Here is a 25,936-nt window from a genome sequence, read left to right as displayed (position 1 = left end):
CGTCTAAAAGAAAATTTCAAAATGTAAAGGTTTTTCTTTAATATTAAATCCAAATAGGATATATACCAAACCAAAGGTGATCCTGAAAGTAATTGATTGGTTCAATGAATACTTTAATGCAATGATGGAAGACCATAATATATGATTAACAGCTAAGTCCACAACAACCCTTACCAATTGCAGTCTCACCAACTTGATCAAGCCAGTGCCTACCAGTTCATACAAAGTCAAGAAAACTATAATAGTAAAAAATGCAGAACAATATTGCATATACAGTTTTAATTAACTGTTTACCCTTTTGCATCTAACTCAAAAGCTCAAACTTTAATCCAGGATCATGATGTGGACTTCAACAAATTGGCTGCTACACGCTTTGTCAACTAATGAATTTGACCACAAAAACAATAATGTCAACTGGGGTATCACCAAAAGATTAGAACTGCACCAGAATTCCGTGTGCACAAATATCACAGAAACCAAACCAAAACGCAGTCAAAATTCAAAAACCACCCACCATCGTTGTATATTATTATTCATGGTAGCAGCAGACGGTTGATTGAACGAGTTTGGCACGTAGAAAACAAAACCTGGAATTGTTGATGGATAAATAAATCAATATGGCCACACATAACATATTTTTTTTAATGCTTCTATTATTTAATCGTATTTTCGTGCCGTCATCAACTACAATGAAAAGTCTTCTTCCTTCTTCCTTCTTCCTTCTTCCACCTTTCTCAACTTCATTTGCACCTTTTTAACTATCATCATCAATTGGGCACTGAGCATTGACAACAACAACCATGGCTCTTTCTCCTGAAACGTTCACAACCCGAAAACGACGGCCCGGGGCGTCGTTTAACACTTCCAAGCTGAGCGACCTTAACCTTCTCTTCTCTCTGCTTCAACTCACGGATCAGATATGTTCTTTAGACCTTAACAGCTCCGCCAACTTTCTCTTCAACCGCGCTTCATGTTCCGCCATCCGCAAAACGCAGCTCCTCGGTGTCGTTTTCGAAGACCTGATTCGGTCTTCCACCGTGAATCCCGATTCCGTTGTGGTTCCCCACTCTCTCTTCCTCTGCCTCGAAGAAATGCACATCGTTCTGCACAAAATCAAAACTTTGATTGAGGATTTCTCCAACGGAAGCAGGTTCAATTTGCTCATGCAAATCGAAATCGTCGCCGACACCTTCCATAGGCTCACCGGAGAACTCTCCACGCTCCTCGACGTCTTCCCTATCCAGGAACTCACCCTGAACGACGACGTTCGGGACCTCGTTCTCCTTGTCAGGAAACAGTGCTCCGAATCCAGGCCTGTCATCGGGACGGAACAGATTAACCTTCGGCGCGAGGTTGTTTCCGTCCTCGACCGGATCAAGAACGAGATCGTTCCTGATCAGGCGCATCTTTCTTCGATTTTCGAGAAACTGGAGATTCGTGACGCTTCGAGCTGCAGAGCGGAGATTGAGAACTTGGAGGAGGAGATTCAAAACCGGAGCGAGGAGCAATCGAAGGCGGATCTCGTAGCGTTGATCGGCCTTGTTCGTTTCGCCAAGTGCGTTCTCTTCGGCGCATCAACGCCATCGACGAGGAGCGTCAGTCTGCGAAGGAGTCAGTCGTCGGAGTTCGCAGTACCGGCAGATTACCGGTGTCCGATTAGCCTAGAGCTCATGCAAGATCCTGTCGTGGTGGCGACGGGACAGACGTACGATCGTGTATCTATCCAACTGTGGATGGATTCAGGACACAACACGTGTCCTAAAACGGGTCAAACTCTCTCACACACCGACCTAATCCCCAATCGCGTGCTGAGGAACATGATAGCGACGTGGTGTCGCGAGCAGAAAATCCCCTTCGAAGTGGAAACAGTTACAGGGAAACTCAACGGTGGAGTAACCAATAAGGCCGCGTTGGAAGCCACGCGTATGACGGTGTCGTTTCTGGTGAACAAGCTCAAGGGAATCGACAACGCCCCTTTGTCCGTTGAAGATACGAACGGCGCAGTTTACGAGCTTAGAGTTTTGGCGAAAACAGATTCAGATAGCCGAGCCTGTATTGCCGAAGCGGGGGCGATTCCGCTTTTGGTTCGGTTTCTCGATGTGGGAATGGAGAACCCGAGCCTACAGGTTAACGCCGTGACAACGATACTGAATTTGTCTATTCTGGAGGCGAACAAGACGAGGATAATGGAGACGGACGGCGCGTTAAACGCCGTTGCCGAGGTTTTGCTCTCGGGTGTCACGTGGGAGGCGAAGGCCAACGCGGCGGCGACGGTGTTTAGTTTATCTGGTGTGCCAGCGCACAGAAAGAAGTTGGGTAGGAAAACACGTGTAATTAGCGGCCTGGTGAATTTGGCGCGGGGTGGGCCCGAAGGGGCGAGGCGTGATGCGCTGGCGGCGATACTCAACCTCGCGGCAGACAGGGAGACGGTGGCGCGCCTGGTGGAAGGGGGCGCCGTATCAATGGCTGCGGAGGTCATGGCGGCGATGCCGGAGGAGGGGGTGACGATTCTGGAGGCGGTGGTCAAGAGGGGTGGGTTGGTGGCTGTGGCGGCGGCTTACGCCGGGATTAAGCGGCTGGGGGCGGTTCTCAGGGAGGGGTCGGAGAGGGCAAGGGAGAGTGCAGCGGCGACGCTGGTCACCATGTGTCGGAAGGGCGGGTCGGAGGTTGTGGCTGAGCTGGCGGCGGTTCCCGGAGTGGAGAGGATAATTTGGGAACTCATGGCCGTGGGGAGTGTCAGGGGGCGACGGAAGGCGGCGACGCTGTTGAGGATTTTGCGGCGGTGGGCGGCGGGGCTGGATGGCGGAGAGAGTGAAGGGATGTCAACAACCACCATGGTCATTCCCTCAACCACTACATTAGCACCGTAACATTTGTATGTTATTCTGTTAATAACAATTTGTAAATATGTCTGAAAAGTGAAAGATCGTTGATTCATTGTTTTTGTTTTTACAATTGATTTTGCCATCCTGTAAAATGTAATCTATGGAGCAGGTTTGTATTTTATAAAGATTATTTTGGCATTCTTTCATTCGATTGAGTTTCCAACTTCAGTTGCTAAGCTGACTCGTTCTATTGTTATGTTCAGTCTATTAATGTTTAATTGTTTGCAATGGCAATGGAACTTTTAGTACATGAGTTGGTCCTCTCTGCTATCCATTCTATTCTGCACCTCTTTCTTATGTTCTTCAAGAGATCATGTAGGCACTTTTCAAACCTTAATTTGTTTAAAGTGGATGCAAACATGAGGAGTAACAAGATGCTTGCTTGGTTTGGTTTGGTTTTCCTTTTATGTGCGACACATTCCTTGATCCATGTCTTATGAGAAAAGTCCGCTATAAGCAAATACTTGCTGCTTTTTTTTTCTCATTACTACTATGCGAGTCATCTAGGTTTTTTTCTTTTGAGCCATTCAAACCTCATGCTCTTCCTCTCACATTCCACCTTTGTTCTGTAGTCTTTTATTACAAGATATCCATTTGCATGAAGTAATTTCTGTAATATATTTGTCATGATGTTTTGTTATGCAAACTACTTTTTATAATGTATGAGAGCATAATTAATTATGGAAAACAGTATCCCAAATTCAAGAAGAAGAGACAAAAGCTGATAGGAAATAAAAAGAGGGTGTGAGGAGAAAAAAGTGAGTGAACATAAACAGCATCTTCCCTTTCTTTTATCCTTGGGCCTGGGCTGACATTGATTTTCCCAAGACTGAAAAGCCCGGCCCATAATACCCAATATCTGATAATGGGCCTGAAGTTGGGCTGTCCTGTTTTAGGGTGATATGAGATTGGAAGAAAGGAAGCAAGGCTAGTAGAGATACAATAACACAAAGAAGTAGCAAAGAAGGAGTATAAGAGTAGGATGAGGTACATTCTTTGTGTTTCCTAAAAATACAAAGAAAAAAAAATACATATTTTGAGGCATGAACGACACTTGCACTCTTTGGTCCCCTCTGTAATGAATCCATATTTCAGTCTGAAACATTATGCATAGATTCTAGTTTGGACACCAACACTCCACCTAGACCGTTAACATGGTGATTGGTATTCCACCTTTCCATGCAATATGGAGGGGGACCAGTATGATCTATTGACCAAATTTATGACCACTTAACCCACCAAAATAGCCTCCAAAACCCCATTACAGACTTCTGGGGAAGACACACAATGCACACACATCATACATATTTATTTCTTACCGCTTTAGCAATCTCTCCAGTACAATCCATGTTCATCATGGTACCAATATTATTGAAAACTCTAGGGTTTTGAGTTGACATCTGTGTTTAAATTTAGATCTGTGTGTCCGTGTCAGCACCTTTGCAATGGGGGGAATTCATGGCCATTTAGCTTTGGTTGAAAAATGATTCGTTTTTCTTTACCCATGAGACATGGTACGTCAAGGGCTTCCCTAGAAAACGATGGATACACATGGTGCCAAATCAAAACCTAGACTATGTAGCAGGCCCATGTTCCGATTTCCATAACCATGAAATAGAAACAATTATAAGAAACAACGCAGATCAAAATTGTACACTAATCCAATGTTACAGAACCTCTTTAATCGATGGGCCACTTAGATTTTCTACATTTGGATGCACGTAATCCTGACCCACAACAATAAGCTTTTTCCACTCCCAAAAGCTTCTTCCTTTCCAATTCTTTTCAGGCCCTCTACTCTCCCTTTGCACAACAAAATTTTAACCAAAATTGAACCATATACCACTACTTCCACCATCACACACCACATTACAAGTTCCACATTCTAAACTACTCACACTTCCTTTTTACAACTAAGTTTGTTTTCTTGCTTTAGCTTGCAATCAAAACTTACACTGCTGCTTTTACTTTACCCTATTTGAAAGACCCACTTGCTCCTGCTCCTGCTCCTGGTTAGTTTCACTGTTGGTGTTGTTGGAACTGCGTGCTCCCGTGCATGTCTGAAACCCTTTTCGGCCACGTTCAATGTGGACTCCTTTTACTTCTGGTGTGAGGCATTATATATGTCAGCATGCAACCCACGTGGAGGAAGAAGATGTGCCTAAAGCTCAGAAGGCATGAAACTGTTGTCTACGTGGAAGGGTGCTTGCTAAGTGACCAAACCTTAAGAAATAAAAAAAACAGTGATCACTCTGGTTGTTTTAACAGCACACATTGTGTTTTGTTTAGGCCTTAATTGGTGTCACAGTTCCACAATGTCATTCACTTCTTCTACCCCACTTTTTTGCCTTTATGCCAACTTTTTCCTCTCTTGTGGCCCCAGTCCCAGCCCCTTCACCTCCAATTCCAAATACCCTTCTTTCTTTCTCTCTCTCTCTCTCTCTCTATTTATTATCCTACAAACAAAGAGTGTCAAAACAGACACTGATAGAGAGAACTAGAAAGCATTCAACACCTTCACAAACAGAGTGAGAGAAGGATGGGGAATCATAGGTTTAGATTATCAGATATGATTCCGAATGCTTGGTTTTACAAGCTCAGGGATATGGGGAAGGGAAGAAAGCAAAACACCACACTCTCTGGGAAGAAGAAGCAAACTTCATCCACTTCAACCTCACATTCATCAAAACCAAACCAACCCCTCCACCAATACAACAACAACAACAACCCCAGAAAGTCATACTACATCACAAGAGACCTCAAAACCTCACCCTCAAACACCCCGAAATTTTCCCCTCCCAGAAAATCAACCAAACAGAGAACCAAAACAAGAGCTCCAAGAACCACAAAGTTTGCTTCCTCAGGTTGTAGCTGTCGCAGCACGCTCGAATCCATGTGGACCAAATCTGATTCACCGCAGGAACACTCTTCCTCGTCCCCATTTGACTCCTCACCCGAGTCAGATTCCCCAGAATTCAGAACAGACCGTGTTCTCCCGTGTTCTTCATCGTTCGATGAAATGGTTTCCTTGTCAACCACCTCTTGCGCCTCTTGCAGGCTTAACACAAACAAAAACAACCACCCCACCAACGACATCATCATCGACGTCGACAAAAACTCCATACCAAGAAAGGATAACAAGCTTGATGGCTACTACAGTTACAACAACAGCCGCAACAACGACTATGATGAAACCTTCTCAGAACTTGAGCTTCCTCCGATCATAACCAAGCCACCCAAGTTGTTAAAGAAAAGAGAACTCAAACAAGGGTCGTTGAAGGTGAGAGTTGTGAAGGAAGAGTCTGCAATGAAGGAACAGAGGAACAGTGGTTCTGTGAGGCGGTTCTCTGTGAATTCTCCGGGGATGAGGTTGAGGGTCCACTCGCCCAAAATCGCCGGATGGAAGGGGCGGAAAAGTGTGTCGTTGACGGCGAGTTCCGGCTCCCGGAGAAGCCTCTCGGAGAGTTTTGCGGTTGTGAAGTCTTCTTTTGACCCACAGAAGGATTTCAGGGAGTCAATGGTGGAGATGATTGTGGAGAACAACATAAGGGCATCCAAGGACTTGGAGGATCTACTTGCTTGCTACCTTTCTCTCAATTCAGATCAGTATCACGACCTCATCATCAAAGTTTTCAAGCAAATTTGGTTTGATTTGACTCAACCAAGGTAATAATAAATGCTAAAGATGCTAAATTACAGTCTCTCATGAAGGTTTCAAGCAGTCACAATCTCATCAAATGCAGACAAACACAGTCGAAATTGCAGTCACAATATATTTATCAAGAGCTTAAAATCTTGACTCTGCAACCAAAATCTTAGCTACTGTTTGTTAAAACATTGGCTGCTGCAGCTTGAATTGTATGCAAAATATGATTTAAAATTATGGCTGATGCAGCTGTAATCACGATAAGATGCATATATAAGGTTTTCAAAATTGCAAGGTTAAGTTTGCACATCTGGTTTTGGACTGCAATTTTGAAACCGTTTGAGTTGACAAAATTCTTAGTTTATAGACTTTTAATTTTTCACATAAATATTTATCTCTGTAATTATGCATGTAATATATTATGGTAATCAAGTTGAACAGACGCTGGTGCTAAGCCAAATGAACATTTGATTATGGTAGTCTGAAAAGTGTACAAAGTCTCTCTGTCTTCAATTTCGAAGGGTGTTATTATTTTCTCATTTTTTTTTTTTTATTTCTTGTGAAGGAATTGTTAATGATGAATGTAATGGGAAATTTCTCTGCTTTGGCTTGATCCGTGGGAAAACAAAAGGGGTTTGGCGAATTTTTGTCACAAAGGGAATTAATTCATTTATGATTTTATATGCTGCAGAGCTGCATAGAGACTGTGTGGTAGGGTCAATGGCAGGTAACCGTGAAGAATGGTGTCTACAAAGGCATTGTTTTATTGAGTGCATAGGAAGGAAAAAAAAAAAAAAACTTGGGCATGCTGGTTTTGTTTCGTTTTACTTAAACACCAAAATTTGCGTCAGAAATTCAGTACCCTCATGAACCTAAAGTAGTTTGAGAACAAGACATAGAACTGCACAAAATTGTATAAATAGTTGAGAAGGGTCCCTCACCAGCATCATATGCAATAACTGACAGCTTCTTCTATTGAACTTTGATATTTTTACCCAAAAGAAGTTCCCCTTTAAGTACAAGCTCTAGATTTCACGTCTTTGGTCACAAATTTTGAAGGTTTTGCTTTGTGCTTATCCCCAAGCCAGACCAGACCATGCAGCTTTTAAGATCTCGCATGCTCATTTTCCATCTCAACACAACACACACATTGAACATGTATTATGAAAAAACCTTCACGGTTCAAAGGTGAGGGAAAATGTTTCATTCATAACCGTACACTATTTTAAATTGGAACAACCATTTTTTTCTGACTACAAATATCAGAAATTCAAATTGATCCACTGTGCCCTGCGTTAAACCCTATGAGCTGTGGAATAAACAATAAAGGTCTCTAATTTCTTGAAGCATGTCTAAAGGTGGAACTTTGATTTTGAAAAGGTAAAGTTACTTCGATTATTTCAAAAGGGGTGCAGACTTTAACCACAAGGGCATTTAGGGTCCTTCTGGTTTATGACTTAAGACTTTGTCATGTGCCACTTACTTTGTTAGTTTTCTAATTTAGTGACAAAGCATTTCACATATAAATATTAAAACCAAAGAGCTGAAAATGTTGACTTGAACTATCCCAATTGAATTTCCAAATTTGTGTGGACATAGTAGCATTATCCCACACTTAAAAGATAGTACCTATTCATAATGTTGTTGTCGCTTTCTAACTTGACAAATTACTCAAAAGATGAGGAACACCTCCTATTATTCAAACTTGTTAATCATGTTTCTCAGATTTTCCTGTAATTCTGGCAGCAAGGACCATCTTAACTTTAGGATCTCACCTTTGTCGTGGTAAAAGAATAAAAAACATTTCATTGTCAAATCCAAATTCTTTTGTATAAAATCAAGTGTCATAAAATATCCACAAAAGTGTGTTCCTGCAGTAACTATGCAGTATAAATTGGTTAATGGTGATATTGAAAAAATCTTATTAACATTTGAGTTAAGTACTCAATGTTTTGTGGTACCATCCACTGAATCCTCCTTCAAACAATATCTATTTTATTTATGGCCAATAAATGCCCTCATATTCAAAGACAAGTGGGAAGAGGAAAACAATGACAGCATATAAGACAGTATTTTATGTAATCTATATATGGCAATTCATTCTATGTCTTTAACTTTTATATGGATATAATATATGGTATGACAGCTCAAATTAACTTTTAACTCTGTCTCTATACTATTTATATAAACGATTGAAGTTTAAATATGGTAGTTGTTTGTGGTGTGAAGTTTAGAGAGAATGACATATCCCTAACACAAGTGTGCAACACTGTTTATTGTAGGAATATCAAACACATGATATGCATTAATTTGTTGTTCCAGTTTGATCAATTAACTCATTAAGAGTTGTTTTATCAAGAGACAAAACTTTTCTTTCTACCCTCTTGAATTCATGTGGAATGTGTTAGAGATCTCCATCGTTCTAGTTGGATACACTCCTAAATATTCTGTCTGTTTTTTTTAATGTTCTTGAAATCCCAACAAATTTCTAAACACAGGGTACACACATACCTTAGATATTAAATGAGTTCAGATAATATTATTAAGATCAATTGTATTTTAGATATTGTATAATTTAAAACTTGACATTTTATCAAAAGTTTAATGCTTAAAATATATTTCGAATGATTAAATAAGAAAGGTGTATTTTAATGATGCTTTCTTTTCTTAATCTTTCAAATACTTTTAAAAGTAAAACTATAATAGAATTTTAAGTCCCCTAGTTATATTTGGAAGGTTACTTAGAAAATATATTTTAATGAATATGAGTCAGTTTAAACATTAATAATTCAGTAAATACAAATTACCTAACATTTTATCTCATATCTTTAAAGATTTTGGTGTGAATCATTGATTAGTGACAGTCTAGTTACGATCCAATTGAAAACAATCATAATAATCTCTCTTACATTATCATTCCGTCCAACTTCATTGTTGTTCAATCACAAAAAACTCATTTAGTTTTGTCTAATTAGCTATTGATAGTACAATTTGTTTATGATCAAATATAAAATTAAAACAGAAGATAAAAGAAAGTATAAATATTAATGAAAAATAATATTTTTTTTCATTTATTTTTACCTTTTTCTTTAATTCAAATAAGTTAATATTTTCCTTTTCTTTCTTTTTTTTTTCTACTCTCTTACATTTTACATTTTGTGTTTAATCCAAACAAAACATTAACATCTTCAATGTCAAACACCTATATAAATTAACTCTTCTAATAAAGATGAAACATTAAAAATAATTTAGATAATCACTCCTTACATATAAATTAGTTCTCTTAAATAATATTTTCCTAGTTTATTTATTTTAACCTGTAAAAGCCCGATCATTGAATAGTTTTCTAGAGTTTTTCATACTAATATTATTTCGAGAAAAATTGCCTCCAATAAGACATACGCATGATCTATTCAAAAGAATAAAATAAAACCATAGTCATCTCAAAACTGAAACAGTTCCCCAGCATAGTGAGAAAACAAAAAGAAGATTTTATAATTTAAGCTGTACTTGCAAAGAAAAAAAAAAGTGATTTTTGTATTCAATAATAGAGATAAAAAGTGTAGTTTCTTTTGGTAAAAATAAATATATGTATATACAAAAGTATTCCCTTAAATGTTGATAAGATTGAAAAGAAATTGGATTCCTTATTTATGCTTTAGATTCGATTCCAAAATTATTTTATGTATAAAGAGTGAGAGAAACATGTCGCCTACCGTGTATTCTTTTGAAGTATTTGAAAAATCTAATGATATTTATAAATCAAAAGATTCTTTAACTATTTAGGGAAATTTTCTTTTTAAATTTTTATTTATTGAAATGATTTTTAAATATTATATTTTGCACCAGTTATCTGCTTAGAGAAGAGTGAATTTTAAACCAAAGTGCTAGGTAAGTGCTGGGTCAACCAAAGACAGAAATTGTTTGAACATTCAACTAACTTAGCTAATTGTTCTTGACTTATTAAGAATAATACTTGCTCTATAATTAAAGAAACGTGTAGGAAAATAGAATGCAGAGCTATAAAAATATTAGGGAATGGGTTTCCACACCCTTAATCGCATTATTAATATTTTTTATTTGTATTTGTCCAATCATTTATACACATACCAACCAAAGGAACAAACAAAATAGGTGTATAATGACTTAACTACCTCAATTTCATTCTGGATAATGATATTGTAATGATTAATTTTAATAATTTTTTTACAATCGAACACGTATCACTATTTTATTGGTTTGTTTAAATTAATGTTTAAAAAAATATTTAAAAACAAACCAATCACAAACTAATATATATGTTGTCAAAAAAAAAGTTTTTAAAAGAACTTTTACCTTTCAATTTACTTACTACAAGCATACTCAATGTTTTTTGTTTCTTTTTTAACTATTTTTTCTTTTTTTCTAAATCTTATATTAATTAATGAAAAACGATATAAATCTTATATTAATTAATGAAAAACGATTTCGTAATATATAACATAAATGAGTGTAAATTTCACTTTACAAGTTAATTTTATGAGTTAGGTTAAATTTAAAATTTCCTTTTTAACATATTAGAATTATGAATTTGAATCTATATTAGTGATATTTGTTGTAATCAATCACGTATTAATATATAATTTTATATTCAAATATATGTCTCTGTGAGAAGGTTATATACCAATCTTCTTTTATATGTTGATTTTGAAAAAATAAGTTAAATTTTAAAATTCACTTCGTAACAAATTTATTCTTTAATATCATTATATTTTTCTTAAATTATTTAATTACTATTAAATGTAACAATTCTCAATAATTATCATTATCATTCTATATATATCAAATATATATAATATGCATGAAAAGTATATGCAATATCAAATCATGCATATTTTCGGTTAGTCCAAATTTTATTTTAATGGATTGGTGCAAAAGCAATATAAATATTACTAAAAGAATATTTTAAAAAAAATGATAAATCAATATTGTTTTTTTTTTTACAAAAAAATCATAACACTACAATTACAAAAGATAACATAGAATATAATGTGACTCCTAGTAAACTAATGCTTAATGTCGATTAATTATAAGTTGGTTGTACTGAATACCTAAGTGCATAAAATGTACAATTTACTTCGTTTGTACAAAACTAGGCTCACCTGATAGGGATTATATTATAAGTAAGATAAATTTAAAATACATTACTACTAAACTTTAAATTTAACTCAATCTAATTATATATTATAATTTAATTATATATTTATGTGATATAAAAAATTTATAAGAAAATGCTTGAGATTCAGAAGTAGAAAGTGTTTTAATAGTAAAAGTATATGATTATGAGTTTCAAATGAAGAGAAAGTACTACGATTACTTTTTCAAATAAAAATAGTTCAATAAAGTTAGAATATTTTCAATTGAGTATTTATTACAAAATTATCTGATGAGTATTTTAAATTTTTATATTTTTTATAATTAATATTGTTTTTACTTTCTTTTCGTTAATTTGTTTTATGGGTTATTGTCTTGTTAAAAAATTGTGAGTTTTGTGATTAATATAAAATTATGATTAAAATCATCGGATGGTCTTAATATTTATATTGAAATTTCAATTCTATTATTAGATTTTACATCTTAATTGGATCTTTAAAAAAAAAATGTAACAAATAGATCCAAATCGTTAACATTGTGTAAATGGTTAACAAGAATGCACATTGTACATGGTAAAGACGATGTCTTATAATATAGTGATGTAATATCAATCTAATGATTACTGCAAGAATTTTTAAATTAACGATGAATTTTTATTGACGAAAATAATCTATTGATAAATTAAAATTTTCCATCAATAAATTATAACTTGGATTTTCATAAGATTATTTTATAAGTAGATATGTTAATAAATTTTGTCTAATGAGATTTTATATATATATATATATATATATATATATATATATATATATATATGATAGTTGGTAGTGGTTGTAATTAGGAATGACAAGAAAATCTGCATCCGTGGATATTCGTAAATAAAATCTATGACGGATAGTTGGTATCTGCGGGTATTTACTATTCACGGGTTGCGGATAGTTTATATTTTAATATCCACTTATAAACGGATCAAATTCGAGTATTACATTATCCGTATCCGCGAGTATCCGTTACCTGCTAAAAAAATTGAAATTATAGTGTTACCCTTAGGGTTAAATGAGGTTTTATTGTTTTACATTTTGCTTCTTTACTTCTTTATGCATTTGTCTAACAACTTTGTGGTGCTCGTGCTATGCATTTGTTCCACCATTGGACACAGTGTTGGATTTGCAACTAGAACGAGCTTTGTGCTACCAATAGTGTTCGATTTACAAACCAGATGATGCACACTCTAATGTCAGATATGCACCAATAACGGCACTGTAAATTTCTTCCAATTACCTCTTTTGGTAACAGGCTTTTTAGTGTTAGGGGGGAGGCAGACCATACTATGATTACTTCAGGGTGAATTAGGGTTGAGTAACAAAAAAGTAGGGAAGGGCACAAGAGAAAAAATAAACTGAGTGACACAACAGAAGTAGGGAAGGGCAAAAATATTAAACCTTATTTTTTGAATGTTATGCAACAGTGTTCTGCAATAGTGTTTTTAAGAATTGCTATTATATAAACTTGAATCTGTCACTTATATCTTAGCGAGCATCATTAAAGATTATTCTTTCAGAAATGGTTTTGCTTTAAATTATCATTAAACTTGAATCTGTCACTTATATCTTGGCAATAATTAACATTTGAAGTTTTATTGTTAGCTAGTCCAATGTCGTAGAGTGCTTCACAGAGTGAAGGTGATGCTTAAAATTACTTGTACTATTTAAGAATTTGGAATATAACTTAACTTTGATGATTCACATTTTTCACCTTTTGAAGCAGATGCAGATACTATCCGAAGATTAGTTCATAAGTCTGTTTAGGATTAACTCGCATGTTAAAATTGCATTTAATATTTTAAATATTATTAAACATATTTTCATATAGACTTGCTAGCCAGAATGTTATGGTCTTGTTATCAAGATGTTGTAATAAAACATCACAAAATGATCTCTGCACTAAGAAGTTAGTTTCTTCATGTCAAAATTTGAACATAAATGTAGGTCAAATACTTGATGGAAGAAAATATGTTTGGAGGAGAGATTTTGTAAAACACCAAATTGCAAAGAAAAATGAACCATCAAATTATAAGTTAGAACTTGATTCTTACTTGGAGGAACCAACACTACCAAATTCAGATGAAGAATTTGACATTTTAATTTGGTGGAAGACTAATGGATTAAAATATCCAATCTTACAAATGATTGCAAGATATTTTCTAGCCATTCATATCTCAATAGTTGCTTCTGAGTCTTCTTTTAGTATTGGTGGTCGATTTCTTACTCTACATCGGAGTATATTACACCAGACACTTTAGAAACACGGATGTGTATTCAAGATTGGCTATGAAGTGACATAGAAGATAATTAAATGAACAATTCAAATTACATATTTATATTCATTTAAATGATTGGCTATGACAAATGAATTTATTTTCCATTTTTAGGTTCTTCAAAATTGAAAGTGGATAATAAGAACCTTGATACAACACTAGAGGAGATAGTTGATGATGATGTTAGTAGTTTTGTTTATAATATTTTAATCTAATTTTACTAATAGTGTCACTTTGTCATTGATTGATAACTTTATTTGTATTTATTTGTTTTATGAATTAAGTGCTCAAAATAAAGATATGGGAGAAGAAACATAAATCTTGGAATGTTATTTTTAGAACAATTATTTTTAAAATTACTTGTATTTATCGGGTAGCGGGTAGAGCGTCAAGTAGCGGGTATAGTTTTATCTGGTGGATCGGGTTATGGGTAGACACTATTCATGCCCGACCCGACCCGTTGTCATCCCTAAATATAGTAGAGATACGACGATGACGATAGCGAAGACATAGTGATGACAAAAACATGGCTTGGTGGTGACAATGATATATAGGTGAAACACTAATGGTCGCTTGAGTTGAACTAGGTGGTATGAAGAGGAATAACGGGAGATAGAGGATGAGGAGGAAGAAAATAAGGATAAGCCAGAGGTTAATGTTAGCAAAATGAGGAAGATGAAGTTTTGATGATGTCCAAATCAAGTCAAGAGAAATGAAGATTAAAGAATATCCTTTCAAGACTTGTTTTGCAATGGAAAGCTTTTGTAATAATTGTAGTTTATTGTCTAGGACTTAGATTTTCATTGGTTTTGATTCTTTGTACTCTCATACATTGTAATTGATGTTCAGAGTCAAAATCGCATTGTTTTAATCGATTAAAACTAGTATTAATCGATTAAAACGAGTAAAAGCTTAAAACTCAACTTTCTCTGTTTTAATAGATCAAAATACATTTTAATCTATTAGTTAATCGATTAGTACACATTTTAATCTATTAGCTAATCGATTAAAATTCATTTTAATCGATCAAAGCTGACCGTTGGAGTTTTCTAGCTTTTGAAAACTAGTCATTGCACTTATTTTAATCGATTAACAGTAATATTAATCGATTAAAAGCATAAAATGGCCAGTTACAAAGAATGGAAGAGTTTTTTTTCTTGATTCTATAAATATGCTCTCTTTATCCATCAACAACAACTCTTCCCTTGTGCTCAAATACTCAAAACTCATTGAGAATTGTCTGCTCTTGCTCAGCTAAGGAAACTCTTGTCTATGGTGCTGGTGTATTGCTACTACGGTGACGAAGGAATAGTTGGTTCATCCTTGGTGCGTCTGAGGAGGTGTGTGGAAGAGGATCATCCTTCGTGAAGTATTTGGAGGAGGTGTTTAATCCTTCGTGAGTATTCGGAGGAGGTGTCTCATCCTTTATGAAGACTCAAAGGAGGTGTAGGTTCATCTTTTGTTGTATCAAGAGAGGTGGTTTCTAAACCTTTACAAATTGTTTCTTTGTGATTGTAATTTGTAATTGTTTTGTGATTAGTGAACTGTTTATCTTGGTTTGAGATAAGTGACTGGACGAGGGATTGGTAAGATCTGAACCAGTATAAAAATCATTTGTGCAATTTCTCTCAACCTTACTCTTGTTATTTATATTTATTATTCGCGTAGTAAGATAAATTGACTAGAAATTAAAGGCACGCGTTTATATTAAAACCACTCTTGGTTTGTTATTCCACGCTAACCATTCTGCTGCAGCCGCTCTGACAGTTAAGATGACGGTGATGACAATAGTAATGGAGACGTGACGAGGATCACAAGAGGAGAAAAGGAAGATACAAAAAAAAAGAAGAAAAAAAAGAGACAAATAAGAGGAAGAGAAGGATGAAGTAAAATACCAAATCATGATTTTTGTGGAGAATTTTAGTGATAACCATAAATGTCATGTTGATAGGGGGAGTTATGTACAACTAAACCCATATCCCATATATGAGTTTTTTATGATAACAAAAGAAATGTTTTATAGTTTCTTGCACAACAAAATGGCAAAACAATTGCTTGATTACATCTGTATGTGTTCTTGAACTAATTGGAATATGTATTCATTCATTGAGAATGAATCATTGGTTGAAACACATTGTACATTGCATATATGCATGAAATAATCAATTGTTTGTTTGCATAATCTGTTACATTTCATCAGATTTCAACATCTGCATAACAGGGGCAAAACAACTTTGTTTTAACGGATTACATTAATTGTATAGTCGATTAAAATTCGTTGCTATGCCAATACATGTTTGTTGAGTGCATTGAGTTGTTTTGAATGGAAAAGGTTTTCGAATTGCTTAAGTTAGAACTTAACCGATTACGTTATTTTCCTAATCGGTTAAAATGCGTTTTATGTGAAAGCCTTTCTCTTGAAAAGCCATAACTATCAATAGCGGTCATATTTTAAATGTTGTGGCTTGTATGATATGTTTAATCGATTGCATGCACATTTAATCTGTTAAATCCTATGCAAATGTAAAATTGCTAAAGCAGAAGGAAAAACTTAATAGATTACATAAAATGCCTAATTGATTAAAATGCGTCAAAGTTGAAAAATCTATAAATAGACACATTTCTCTTTGTCTCTCAACTTTTGATGATTCAAAACTTTCATAACTAATTGTTTGTTGAGGTTTAATTGCAGGAGCGTCTTGAGTTCTTGAAGGATCAAAGATTGCTACATTGGAAAGAGAGCTTGGTGAAGTTCTAGTACTTAGAGTTGGGATTGCTCTAAGGGTGACAGAAAGTGGGGATCTTTCTAGGTTTGTACTATAGTTGATATTGAGATAGAAAGGAGAGTACACTTGAGAGAATTATTCTCTGTATATTTTGCTTGTAGAACTCTATCAATATAGTGGATCCCTTCATCTCAGTTTGATTGAAAGAAGACTGGATGTAGGCATTTGTCGAACCGGTATAAACAATTGTGTTAATCTTTCTATCTCTTCTCTTTTACATTGTTCTTTTACTTGTTTGATTGCATTGCAAAAAAAGTTCAAAGATTTCAAAAAGTTTTTGAAAGAACTTATTTTTATAAGGGAAAACTAATTCACCCCTCTTTTAGTTGAGCTTATTGGCCTAACTTTTTCTCCATATCTCTAATTATCAACTGATTATCATCAGTTTTTTACTGTTAACAATAGATTGTGTCCATCAATAATACGTGATTCGTGAGTAATATACAACTATTTTGTTATGTGAGGATGGATGACAAACCATTGACATTTTACTAATATTTTTTTTTTGTTGATAAATAGATATACAAGTATCAGAGTTTAAATCTAGCTAGGTTAATTTGATTTATGACCAATTCGAGATGAATTTAAAAAAACATAGGTTTTAAATGTGCATCAAATTGAACTTAAGTTATGTTAAACAAAACCAAATTGAATTAACTTATATAATCCACCAACAATCCTTTTATCATATTTTATCTTTTTGTCAATAACTTTTTTTTGTTATAATTATTTATTATTATGTAAATTCAAAATTTGATATATTCAAATATTAGAAGTTATTTAATAATATTTTCAAATAATGTTATTTAATAAAACCTTTAATCCATATTCAAATTTTAATAGAAAATAAATAGTAGTGACTTAGTTTGTGATATTAAAAATTGAGATTTTGATTAAGGATGTTTGAGTGAGATAAGATGAAGAAAGAGATTTGGCAGAGACAAAAAAAAATCCAAAAATATTAGTGTGTTGGGCGTTTACGTGTCTGAGAGCCGCAAGAGGGGACTTTATCACAGGAAAAGTCTGACCAACACACACATAGTTACAACATGTTAGGTGTTCTTACAAAGATAAACAAAACATTATATTATAGTAATTAATAGTTGATTATAAAATTCCGTAGATTCTGGGCTTTGTTTTGCTTTCATGTCGCTGTGACTGTGAATGAACCACACACGCAGACGCAGCAGCAGCAGCATGCAGATGAAGACAGCGGTAACCACAAAACAAAACCAAAAATAGAAAACAGAAAAAGAAAACACGTACCTAGGTGCGTGTAGAGACAATATAGCTTCTTCCAACCTATTATTATTATTATTATTATTAAATGTTTTTCTTTTATTTCTTTTCCACCTGTTCCCATTTAAATATTCTCAGTGTTTTTCAATTATTGAGACCTTTGTTTGCAGAAGATGACATGACCAAAATCTTGCACGTGTGTGCTTTCAGCTCTTACCATACATTTGTTGCACGCATGGGAATTCCGGCTTTGGCAACTTTGCAATCAGACAAATTTCAGATTTTTCTTTCTGCTACTCTCTCTCTCTCTATTTTTACTTTCACTCAAATGCTTTGTACCATTTAATCTTACGAAAGGGATCGGTTTGTACATATTTATATTATAAATTGATTTTATTTTTAATTAATGTAAGATTTTTAAAATATTTTTTTACGTGGTATATATATCTCGAATATGAAATTAGATAATAATGGATAGTTGATAATAGTCCGATAGCATGTGAAACAATATGTTTAACAAACAAAAAAATATAGTTAAGATATATTCTAACCATAATTTTGGTATCATGAGGTGAAATTTAAGCCTAACTCAACTCCACAAAATCGACTTGTAAGTGAGATTTGCATTAATTTATATATTATAAATTGGTTTTATTTCTTATTAATGAAGGACCTCCAACAAATTTTATTTTAGATTTTTTATTTTTTATAAATTTAATTATTTTAAATTAACAAATATAATTTTATTAAATGTTTAAAATTTTTAAGTTTTTAATTAATATTTTATTATGTAATTTTGTTATCAACTAAGATAATGTGATTTTATCTTGGTTTATGTATCTTTACATTCTTTTATTTATTTATGTTTAAATATTTAATTTAGCATAAATATAATCAAGGTTTTGCAGCTTTGTTTTTACTGCTGTCCAAGTTCGTGGTATTTTGTTGGAGTACAAAAGCTTCCTCTCTTCTTCCAAAGATCACTTATATGCTTGATGGGTCCATGTAATTTTGGGTTCCTTTTGTGGTATTTATTATGTTTTATTTTATCTAGATGTGGCTTCTTTATTGAGATTTTATATTATTTTTTAATTAAAAGGTTGAATGGTCTCATGAAAAAATATATATAAATTTTAAAAGAAAATTGAGTTATTTTCTTTTAAGAATATTATAAAGTTTTAATAATAAGAATTCAAAATTTAATCTTATCGTGATAATACATGATGATCAACTTCATAACTTGTTATTTTTTTTAGTGTGATGTTAATATTATTTTTGAAATGAATATTAGAACGGTTTTTTCTTTATTTTCTGACAAACCACTAAAGAAAACTTTTGCAAATGTGAAGTGTAATCGCAAACCACTAAAAAATCTTTTGCAAGTGCGAAGTGTAGTGAAGCAGAAAAATATAGTGTATATATTGATAATTAGGCACATATGAGTAAAATTGGAGTACAATGTCAATGTCAATGTCGGTAAGACATCTTTAATATTTATTTGTGTTCTTCTTAAATTTTGTAACAAACCACCAAATATTATGTTATTATTGTTCTTGTCTCCATACCCAAATAGTTCAATATGTATAAAATTTTTGTTTCATTCTCAGTAGTGAGTATACAATCATACCCGTGTTCATATTTGTAACGATTTTTTTTATTAAAAAAAATAAAAAATTCTTAAAAATGTAATATTATCAAATATTCTTGTTTTTTTAATATCAAACCCTTATAAATAAATTATATCATAATTATATACATTTCAAATTAGACTACCAAATAAAATTTCATAAAAACTAAATATTTATTGAATTTTTAATCATTAATGAAATAAAATTGATAAAATTTAAACATTTAAAAAAAGTATAAAAAGAAAACAAATATTCAAATTTATAAATATTTTAAATGTCTTTTTACTCTGTTTTTTTTAATTCCAATGGAATCTCTTTTTTACACACTAATAAAAATTATAATCACTAGTGAAAAAACGCTGTTTAACATCGGTTATTTTGGGCTTTCAACATCAGATCCCGAACCGACGTTTATTCGAGTGACGTTAAATGAGACGTCGGACCCCATAGGCCAGACGTCTACATAGACGTCGGGCTATATAGGTCAGACGTCTATATAAACGTCAGACTCATAGATCAGACGTCTAAAATGTCGCCGTATTTGATAGGATCTTTCTCCGCTTGAGGCCTCTCGAGTTGCTCCTAGGTCATGGTGATTCGAGTTTACAACTTTATATTTTAGTTGAAGAGAATGGATTGTATGTTCTTATTTTGTATTGGACGGTTTTGATAATGTAGTGGAGGGAATTGGAGGAGTGCAAAACACAAGAAATCGCTGTCCAAGAACGCTGCCTAAGGACATGAGCAAAATTGCACAAAAACTCAATGAAAACGTATTTTAATCGATTCAAATGAAAAATAATTCATCAAAGAGTAATGTAATCGGAGTAAAATTAATTTTAAATGGTGCAAAAGTGAGAAAACGAACCTGAAAAACGTAGCAGAGAAAACGCGAGGAAGATGATGAACAATGAGTGCGCATAACTATTGTCTCGCGTTCACAGTGTTTTAATGCAGACATTTAGACGTCGGTTCCCTTTACAACATACGTATAAAGTACTTTAGAATTCGGAGTGGCGAGATCAGACGTCTAAATGGAGTCAAAAAATGACATTTTAAATTTCTGAATTTAGGGTTTAGACATCGGTTCCCAGAGTAACAGACATTTAAAGTTCTTTAGAAGTCGGAGTGGCGAGATCAAACGTCTAAATGGAGTCAAAAAATGACTTTTTGAATTTCTGGATTTAGGGTTTAGACGTCGGTTCCCAGAGTAACAGACGTCTAAAGTGACTTTTTGAATTTTTGGATTTAGGGTTTAGACGTCAGTTCCTAGAGTAACAAACGTCTAAAGTGCTTTAGAAGTCGAGGCTCTCCCAACTAACGTCTATATGTCTGACAAGTGGGTGAATAACCATTAAATTTTGCCATATAGACGTCGGGGCCCCTCCTAACTGACGTCTATATGATTGAAAGAAATGACTTTTCATCCACCAGTCAAACATATAGACGTCAGTTAGGAGGGGCCCCGACGTCTAAAATATTATAAACGTCGGGGCACCTTCTAACTGACGTCTATATGGCCAACTTATTTACAAAAATGTCACCGGTCATCAATATACGTCGTGCTTACCCTTAACTGACGTCTAAGGGGTGAGGTTAAATAGTGTCTTTGCACTAGTGAATACACTTGAATGAAATTACAAAAGAAAACATTAAACGAATAATAATTGAAATTTAGCATAAAATTTTCATCTATTTAACTTTAATACATGTTGAATGGTAATAAACAACATTTATGAAAATGACATTAAATTATTATATTATAGTAAATGAATTTTTTTATATAATTTTAGTGATAGAATTACATTTATGATAATGATTTATAAAATAAAAATAATTATATAAAAAGTATCACAATTATATTCTACAAGATAAAAATAAAAAACAAATAAAAATATTAAAAATAAGTAAAAATAATGAATGTGTGTTAGAATCAATCCGATATATCATTGAATGAAATTGCACAAAGTAAAATAAATTTTCTTCAAGTATTTAACTAGTGGAAGTATTGAGAGATAATGAAAATTATTTTAGCAAAATAAAAAGAGTTTTTCAAAATAAAATAAAAATTAAGAATAAAAGAATAAAGAAGATAACTTTTTTATATTAGCTAGTAAATGAATGGTTTATACTATTACACACTTAAATTAAAAATTAAATATTCTTATATAAAAAATTAATAAATAAAATATTAAAAAAGAAAAAATATTTAATTATCAGACATGAAAAATATTTAATTTACCTATATCATTAACATAATTGTACAAAAATTATAATAAAAAAATTATCTATGGTGAGTCGAATAATTAAAAAGAAAAGAATTTGCAGCTAAAAAAGCAATTATAAAACTAAATATAAAAAATCATATATATATATATATATAATTTTGATTTATTAATTAACTATAAGTATTTTAATAATTTAAATAAAGATAAAGATGAAGACAAATATATAAAAAGGGAACAGATGAATAAGTACATATTTATTTTTATATCTATATCTAACTATAAAAAGTTATTCAAATATTTTCATTTTAATTTTTAATCTATAATACATGAAGATATTTTTGTTATTAGTATATAATGTTAAAATGTATTAATTGAAGAAAGAACGTATGCAATTCAACAAACTATATATATATATATATAATTTTATTTTTTAATTTTAATGTAATTTAAATATTTGATGTCTTTAAAATTTTGATACTTTGTCTAAAAATCCGCAACTGTATGAGGTACATACCACAGTACTGTTTCAATAATAACAAGTTTATGTAAGCATTAACTCACTTTTAATTTTTTATAGTAATATTATTTAAACATTTGAAGGGTGAGTGTATCTGAAACCCTTGTATGGAATAATAAAGTAAGAAACATGAGGAACAGAGTTGAACATGTGATATGGTATAAGGTTGAAATGCATTATACTTTGACCAACATGCATGCATTGTATATTACTAACAAGATGGGAAGAAAAGTTAGAAAGGATGAAAGAAAGAGAAAGTGTATGTGAAGTGACAAGAAAATCTTAGAAAGCTTGATGGTGATGAAATAAATGGTGGATGCACGTGGAGGAGACAAAAATCTTATGAAATCTGAATCTGAGACGTCATTTTACTATCCAGGCGTATCTGTAATTAAAGGGATAAGCTGACTTTGATGTAGCCTCTGTCTCTTTCTGGTTTAATGCACACTGTTCACTTTTAATTTCACTGTTAATATGGCCAAAACAATAAATAAATAAAATATAAAACTGAATGTTTTATATACTCTTCTTCCTCATTTTCTATGCCACGTCAAACAAACACAGCAAGAAAAGAAAGAACACTGAAAATGAGAGTGACCAGATCTAATGGAAAGATCGTGTCTTGAATCACAGATAGATCACTCTGCACAACACTAACATGGTGTTTTCGGATGCTGAAAGCAATGCACAACTTTTACACTCTGCTTCCAAACAAAACAATCACTGAAATTAGGTCAGGCAAAAATTATGTTTTCTATACCCTTTCTTTGTATATCTTACAATCAAAACAAAACTCATGAATGACTTTTATTATAAATATTTTTATACTATATGCCAAAATATTTTATAATAATTGAAAAATAAAATAGAATTTTAATTTTTTATTTTATAATCTTTTACACAAAAACATCTATACTTTTTTACTTAAAACAGACGCACTGTACTCTATTCTTTTGGGCAAAATAATAAATAACATTTTATATAATTTTATATTTTAACTATCATCCTTCCTCTAATTTCATGATTCTAGTTTTTTAAAACTGTTGGATCTTCATTTCACTATCATTTAATTAATTTTGATATTTTTTATTGCATAAACTCATGTCAAGTTCAAGTATATAAATCTGGTTTTCTGAATCTGAAAAGATTTTTAATACTTTTTATTAAATATTGTATGTAAAAAAAAATTGAAACATATTAATTTATGACATATTTTTTTAAATAAAAGAAATATTAAGTTCGGATTCATATATTATTGCTTTAAGAGATTAAAAGTAGTATGGATGTATTCATGGTCTAAGTTTAAATCTTTATTTATATAAAATCTTTGGAATCAATTATTATTTTCACAGTGAATCATTTTTATCTTTTTCTTCTTATTTAGAATTACAAACTTAGCTCGATCCATAATCTAGTAATATTTACTTGTTGCTTTTTATCAATAACTTGGTTAAAAATGTTCTTACTTTTCAAATATTTATTTTCATTTAAGATATTTTCTTGACACCACAAATAAATGAAATGAATATAATGATGACATTTATTTACAAAGTTATCATGGTCAATTGTTTTCACATTTTAACATTTTTCAACCATCACCGTAATAATTCTTAAATTTGTTTAATAATTTTTTTTTAATATATTATCAACTAACTATTATTTTATATTGTAAGTATTTGATTAAGGAAGCCTACAACAATTAAGAACAATAAGATTTATCATTGTTATTCAAACATGTTTATTTCTACATTTTTGGACTAAACATATGTTATTTCTTAAGTTCACAAATTAATTATATTTTTAAGGGTTAAATATATTTTTGGTCCCTTATCTTTTAGTGAAAATTGGAATTAGTCTCTCTTCAAAACTTTGACTTAATTTAGTCCCCCAACTTTAGAAATCTATGAATTTAGTCCTTTTATGTTATTTTTTTCTTATCTTTTTTCTCTTAATTTGGGTTGTTTACACTGGTTGACACATTTTTGCTTCAATGTTAACTGAGAAACGCGTTTGAAATATCAAATAAAGTTAACAAAATTTGGTTAAAAGGACTAAATTCATACATTTTTAAAGTTGGGGGATTAAATTAGGCCAATGTTTTAAAGAGGGACTAATTCCAATTTTCACTAAAAAGTTAAGGGACCAAAAACATATTTAACCCTATTTTTAATGTTTATAGTTTATTTTATATAATAATAATTATTTTTGGTTTATTATTAAACATATTTTATGTTAATCAAATTAATCAAATGAATCATAAAAAAAATTATTTGCATTACCAACTATTTTGAAAACTCCAACTACGTAAACCTAGAAACTATTAGCAATTTCGGGCAACTTACGCAAATCTTGGCGGTTTTCAGTAACTCCAGCAACTGTCGACAGTTTTCAAGAACTCCCACAAATAGTGATTATTTTTGTAAAAACCTCTGCAAGTGGCCATGGTTTGGAGAATTCCACTAAGTGACCGCAATTTTTGTAAATCCCCACAAGTTGCGGCGGTTACGAACAAAACCGTCAGAAATTATTTACTAACAGTGATTTTTTGACAGTTTTGTCAACTGCGAAAAATATATTTATTAGATATTAAAACAAATCATTAGTAATTCAAAAACAAAAAATCTTGATAAAATCACATATTTTGTAATATGTTATTTTTATTTCTTTTATAATTCTTTAATAATTTTTGAGAAAGTAAGAAAGAATGAGATTTTCCTCATACACTTTATGCTAACTTCATTACCTGTAAGTGTATTCATATTTGTACCAAAACAAACAACAAAATTAATTATTGCCTTTTTGTTCTATTTACCTTGATAAAATAATATGTAACTGATAAAAAACAAATGAGCTTCATTGTATAGTTTTAAGAAAAAAATAAAAAAGAAAAAGTTAAACATATGAAATGAGTTTATGGAAATTAGTTTTTGGGTCAATATGATAGGTTTAATTTATAATAAAAATATAAGTGAAGTATTTGAGTAATTGTTGTAAAATCTCAAAATATAGTAGAGTAATATATAATAGTCATCACAATTCTAATATGATAGAATAATTGTTAACGATAATATAAAGTGGTAACTTATAGTCATCTAAAAACAACTATAAATTTTAAACTTTATATACAAACAGATAACAAAACTGTGTGCAAAACTAGTCTAAATGATGCTTGACAGCAGCGTCCCCTCAATCAAGAGCCTGCTCCACCGAAAACTCATTTATCTCTGTTCACATCCAAAGGATGATCATAGCCAATCAAAAAACATAACCACATACAAACACAAGTACAAATAGAAGGGTAAGCTAGATATACAAAATTCTTTTACTGGTATAATATACAAAACACCATCAATCACACACATAAAACGACTAACTCCAAACATCCTAAACATGTTATGACTTAGACTTGACTGTCCGGACTTAGAATGATTGTCGTGCTATGGCGGCTTGTACACTTATAGTGGCTTCTACTGCTTTACAAAGCCATTGCCAACGGGTTTCATCCTACCACACTTACAAGGCTAGTTTTTTCCACGCCTTGAATCATACTGGAAGCA

General features: G+C 32.3%; 2 protein-coding genes across 4 annotated transcripts; both read left to right on the top strand.

Annotated features, from left to right (window-relative positions):
• Window positions 1–323: 323 nt before the first annotated feature.
• LOC106753093 (U-box domain-containing protein 16) lies at window positions 324–3,031 on the top strand. The gene has a single exon (XM_014634883.2). The coding sequence runs from the start codon at window positions 801–803 to the stop codon at window positions 2,868–2,870; it is 2,070 nt and encodes a 689-aa protein (XP_014490369.1). The 5' UTR covers window positions 324–800; the 3' UTR covers window positions 2,871–3,031.
• A 234-nt stretch (window positions 3,032–3,265) lies between these two features.
• LOC106753075 (transcription repressor OFP1) lies at window positions 3,266–8,903 on the top strand. 3 transcript variants are annotated; one of them, XM_022777380.1, is made up of 2 exons: window positions 3,266–6,551; window positions 8,814–8,903. In XM_022777380.1, the coding sequence occupies exons 1-2, from the start codon at window positions 5,425–5,427 to the stop codon at window positions 8,872–8,874; spliced, it is 1,188 nt and encodes a 395-aa protein (XP_022633101.1). In that variant the 5' UTR covers window positions 3,266–5,424; the 3' UTR covers window positions 8,875–8,903. The 3 variants fall into 3 exon arrangements, with proteins under 3 accessions (XP_022633101.1, XP_022633102.1, XP_022633103.1); XM_022777381.1 differs by lacking the exon at window positions 8,814–8,903 and adding an exon at window positions 7,223–7,385; XM_022777382.1 differs by lacking the exon at window positions 8,814–8,903 and adding an exon at window positions 7,097–7,191.
• The last annotated feature ends 17,033 nt before the right edge of the window (window positions 8,904–25,936 follow it).

This window comes from Vigna radiata, unplaced genomic scaffold (assembly GCF_000741045.1).
Source record: "Vigna radiata var. radiata cultivar VC1973A unplaced genomic scaffold, Vradiata_ver6 scaffold_91, whole genome shotgun sequence".
Lineage (NCBI taxonomy): Eukaryota > Viridiplantae > Streptophyta > Magnoliopsida > Fabales > Fabaceae > Vigna > Vigna radiata.
Note: the sequence above shows the minus strand (reverse complement) of the source record. Positions and strands in the feature narration are given on the sequence as shown.

What these genes read in the sequence shown, in the direction of transcription:
- LOC106753093 (XM_014634883.2), top strand. Translation starts at nt 801, where the DNA reads ATGGCTCTTTCTCCTGAAACGTTCACAACCCGAAAACGACGGCCCGGG.
- LOC106753075 (XM_022777380.1), top strand. Translation starts at nt 5,425, where the DNA reads ATGGGGAATCATAGGTTTAGATTATCAGATATGATTCCGAATGCTTGG. An exon ending in TTTGATTTGACTCAACCAAG is followed by an intron (nt 6,552 to 8,813) that starts GTAATAATAAAT and finishes TGTTTATTGTAG; the next exon opens with GAATATCAAACACATGATAT.